Raw genomic sequence first — 4,042 nt, 5'->3', positions numbered from 1 at the left:
ATTTATTTTATATGCCATGAAGGGGAGAGTTGGGGACAAAGCAAGATGATCCAAAGAGAGAACTACAACAACTACCATATATACGACAAAAGAATAATGGACACTCTTGCTAAAGCAAGTGTTTTGAACTTTTTAATTATATATAGATTAGAGGTAGTAGTTGGTTTAGGTAGTTTTATACTATCACCAGACCATTGTCTTTATGTGTATGCACAATTATTATATGTCAATGTTCATTTGGAATTATAATCGAGTTTAATATGCCACATTAATTAACTATCATATATTAGGTGATAGTTTTTCAAGTCTCATTTGGTGAACTAATTAAGAACATTGTGAACAAATTATATGCAACACCTGTACTTAAAAATAATATCCTTTTACTTGAATGAAAGATGTGGGGAGGCTTGAATTTATTGCATCACTATGAAGGTTTTACTATGGCTGAGTTGGCCTGTTATACTTATTTAAATGCATTTTAATGCAGCAAGCAACTAAACCTATGTAGCTGGTGGAAGTTCTGATTCAACTATGCATGAGATGTGAGTATAAATATTGGAATTGAGTTGCTATTGTCTGGTCAGGAATTCATAGACAGGGAGGCATAAATGAACTTTGACTTTGAGTTGTTTTAAAAATTATTGTAGCTCTGAAAATTTATCTGGTTTACTGTTAAATTATAAGATACAAGCTACACCTTCAAAATTTATTTCTGGTGAGTCTGTCTCTTACAGTTCTTATAATTTTCTTCAGGTATGCCTCAAATGTGAATGTAACTGGCTTGTGTCGTACGTCTCAATTAAAAGTTGCAGATTTTTCATATAACTTCTTTGTTGGGAGCTTACCCAAATGTTTGCATGTTCCAAGGTACTTATTTAATCCTCATTTCATGTTTTGCCATTCTACTCAACCTCCACATTTACATGAATTCTGTCAAACAGATCAAGCTTTCAAGGGAATTGCCCTCAGATTAAAGACATAAAGCAGCGGACTTCTGTACAATATGGTATGCATGACATTATTTTTTTTTTGTACTCTTTAAAATTGATACATCATTTTTGTTTTAAGAGACATTTACTTTATCCAAGTCTCTACTTTTTTATATACACATATACAATGTTAGTTGCTTGCTAATAATCTAAAGTTTGTGAAAATATCTAACCAAATATTAATAATAAAAGAAAAAAAAATAGTAGAGGCTATAATTAAAGGAAAAATTTTGGAGAAGAAACAAACATTGAACTTGGAACCATTTGTCCCTCTATTTTGTTAAGTATTGAAAACTTTTTTTTATATTATTTGCAGCAAAGATTATGCTAATTATTAAGAATGAGCATTTACTTTTAGGCGCCCTCCTCGTAGCTAAATCATTGGCATTGGAGGTATGTTCACATAGATCATTTCTAAACTTTTCAGCTACTTTATACAATATTTGATTTTATCATTTATGTGAACAAGGCATGTTCCTCCATGTCAATTTTGGTATGATTAATCTAAACAAAATTTGTGTTATACAAGGGGGTTTCTCTTTTTATGGAGAAAATGTTCCCAGAGTGGCTTGCAATAATCATATCAGCTACCCTTTTAGGTATCATTGCTAAGGTAAAATTTCTATACCTTTTATGGGAACATTTGTACATAGATTGATAGTTATGTACATATATTTTTGTACTTTGTTTAATTTCTCATGTTACAAATTTGATCTTAGATTATCCCTCAAGTATTGTGCTCTAGATATGGTTTGAGTGTTGCGGCAACCGTGACTCTCTTTGTGAAAGTACTTCTGTTGATTTTCTTCCTCATTGCATATCCAATTAGTAAGGTATAGTCCTTTTATTGCTTAAATATTAAGTTATCATAGTTGACTCACTTAATAAATCATTATATATCATTTTTCTTCTATTAGTAAATAATACTAAATCACATGGCATTAAAATTAGTATATAAAAAAATTACAATTTCATTAGCAACCGATATTAGCAACATTTCAAAGATAATGTGTCACTTAATATATAACACTTGATTTGATACTCCTATATTTTGAAAACATGACATTTTAGATAAATTTAGCCATGTTCTTTAGGTGTTGGATTGGCTTTTTGGCAAGGGGCATAGTGCACTTCTAGGAAGAGAAGAGCTCAAGACTTTGGTTCATTTACATTCCAATGAGGTTAGCTTTTTTTTATTGAGAAACTTTATCATACTTTTACAGCCACATGCTAAGGTTTATTTTCATTCATTATTAGGCAGGTAAAGGGGGAGAGTTGTCACTTCATGAAGCTACAATAATTGCTGGAGCATTAGACTTAACATTGAAGACTGTTAAAGATGCCATGACACCAATAAGTGAAATATTTTCTCTTGACATTAACTCCAATTCAATATGTATGTCCTTCAATACATGTCTATCACTAAGTGGCTAACAGAGTAGGTGAAACTTGGCCACAATGTCAATACATGTTTTTATTGACAAAATTGATACATTAAAAAATTAACGTTGTTCCACAATGGCTAACAAAGTAGGTGAAACTTGGCCACTATATGAGATTCTGAATCAATTTCAAAAGGGTCAAAGCCATATGGCTGTTGCCATCAAGGGTGAAGTGAACATCAAAGATGCTGCAACTTATTCACATGGTATGATTCAAATTGATTCACATTCAGAAAATCATTAGGAGTTCAATGTTTTCATGACATTTTAGGCCATTTAACTATGGACTCTGCAGGACTTCACGCCTTTGAAATGGTAGATTATACTAGTATCTCAACTGATGCATCAAATTTGACCTCACAAGAAACAGAATATTATAGTGCAACACTAAAGAATGCCATGAAGCTAGAGGGTGACTCGGATGCATTGCGCACAAGATCACAACACGAAAGCAAAGCAAATGTATCATTTGAGAAATCAACAAATGATAGTGAAGCAAGTTCTAAATGGTTATCTAAGGATGATGACAATCAAGGTGACAAGGTTGCTGCCTTCCCTGTTTTGAATGAATTCATGTCTGACTCTAACAAATCCTTGTTTACTTTACTTTGAATATTTTGTATTATTAGTAGATTGTAATTTAAACGAATATAAGTCTGAGTTTAGTTATTTATCTTGTCTTGAGTCTTTATATTATAGGATTATCTATTATTTTGATAAGTTTGTAAACTCATTATCTAATATTTAGTATAAATTATATTTAAAAGTTTATTTGTCTTGTTATCTAATATTTTGTATAAATTTTATTTTGATATTTAAAATTTTATTTGCATTAATTGTTTACTATTTTTCAAATAGAAAAAACTAATTAAAAAATGTGTTTATTAAAATCGACGGTAAAGCTGTCGCTTTTTAAATTTAAAACAGACAAAAAAAAAAAAAAAACAAAATATAGACAACGAACTTGTCGGTATTTTAATAATTAAATCAACGGCTCTTTTGTCGATTTTATTGAATCAAATATCGACGGAAACGGTGTCAATTTTGTATAATAATATCGATGGCTCCTTTGTCAATTTTATTCAATCAAATATCAACGCAAATGGTGTCGATTTTGTATAATAATATCGACGACAAAACTGTCGATTTTATTAAGCGGGTAAAATTGGCAAACTCATATTATAGACGAAAAGATTGTCGATTTTAATGTATTATTATCGACGGCCTGGTAAGCCATCGATTTTATTAGAATTTTGAAAAATCAACAAGTTTAATAGCGACCTCATTCATTCGTTGATTTTACCGTCGATTTTTAATATTATCGATGGCCTAACCGTCGATTTGGCCGTTGATTTTAACGGTGTTTCTTGTAGTGACGGTGGCTGCGATGGCGACGAGAAGGAGGAGGTGGTCCTAGTGTAAGACTCCGGATTTTTTGAAAATTAAATAATAAATTATTTATGATTTATTTTTTTATTCGAGAATATATTTTTAGGGATTATTAATTGAGTACTTTCTTATTGTTGATTTAAAATTTTAGTGATTGAAAAATAATAAGAATTTTATATGCTTTAATTTGAAAAATTAGATTTTTAACTTTATTTTATGATT

At 30.4% G+C, this 4,042-nt stretch overlaps 1 protein-coding gene across 1 annotated transcript; it reads left to right on the top strand.

Annotated features, from left to right (window-relative positions):
* Positions 1-531: 531 nt before the first annotated feature.
* Positions 532-3,043, top strand: LOC107634525 (DUF21 domain-containing protein At1g47330-like). Its single transcript, XM_021119036.2, has 10 exons — positions 532-542; positions 754-867; positions 942-1,006; positions 1,306-1,382; positions 1,519-1,602; positions 1,709-1,822; positions 2,084-2,170; positions 2,247-2,385; positions 2,521-2,637; positions 2,727-3,043. Exons 1-10 carry the CDS (start codon positions 532-534, stop codon positions 3,041-3,043), a joined length of 1,125 nt encoding a protein of 374 aa, XP_020974695.1.
* Positions 3,044-4,042: the final 999 nt, after the last annotated feature.

This window comes from Arachis ipaensis, chromosome B3 (genome assembly GCF_059453495.1).
Source record: "Arachis ipaensis isolate K30076 ecotype BB chromosome B3, ASM5945349v1, whole genome shotgun sequence".
NCBI lineage: Eukaryota > Viridiplantae > Streptophyta > Magnoliopsida > Fabales > Fabaceae > Arachis > Arachis ipaensis.
The sequence above is the reverse complement of the archived record's forward strand: the minus strand, read 5'-3'. Positions and strand labels throughout refer to the sequence as shown.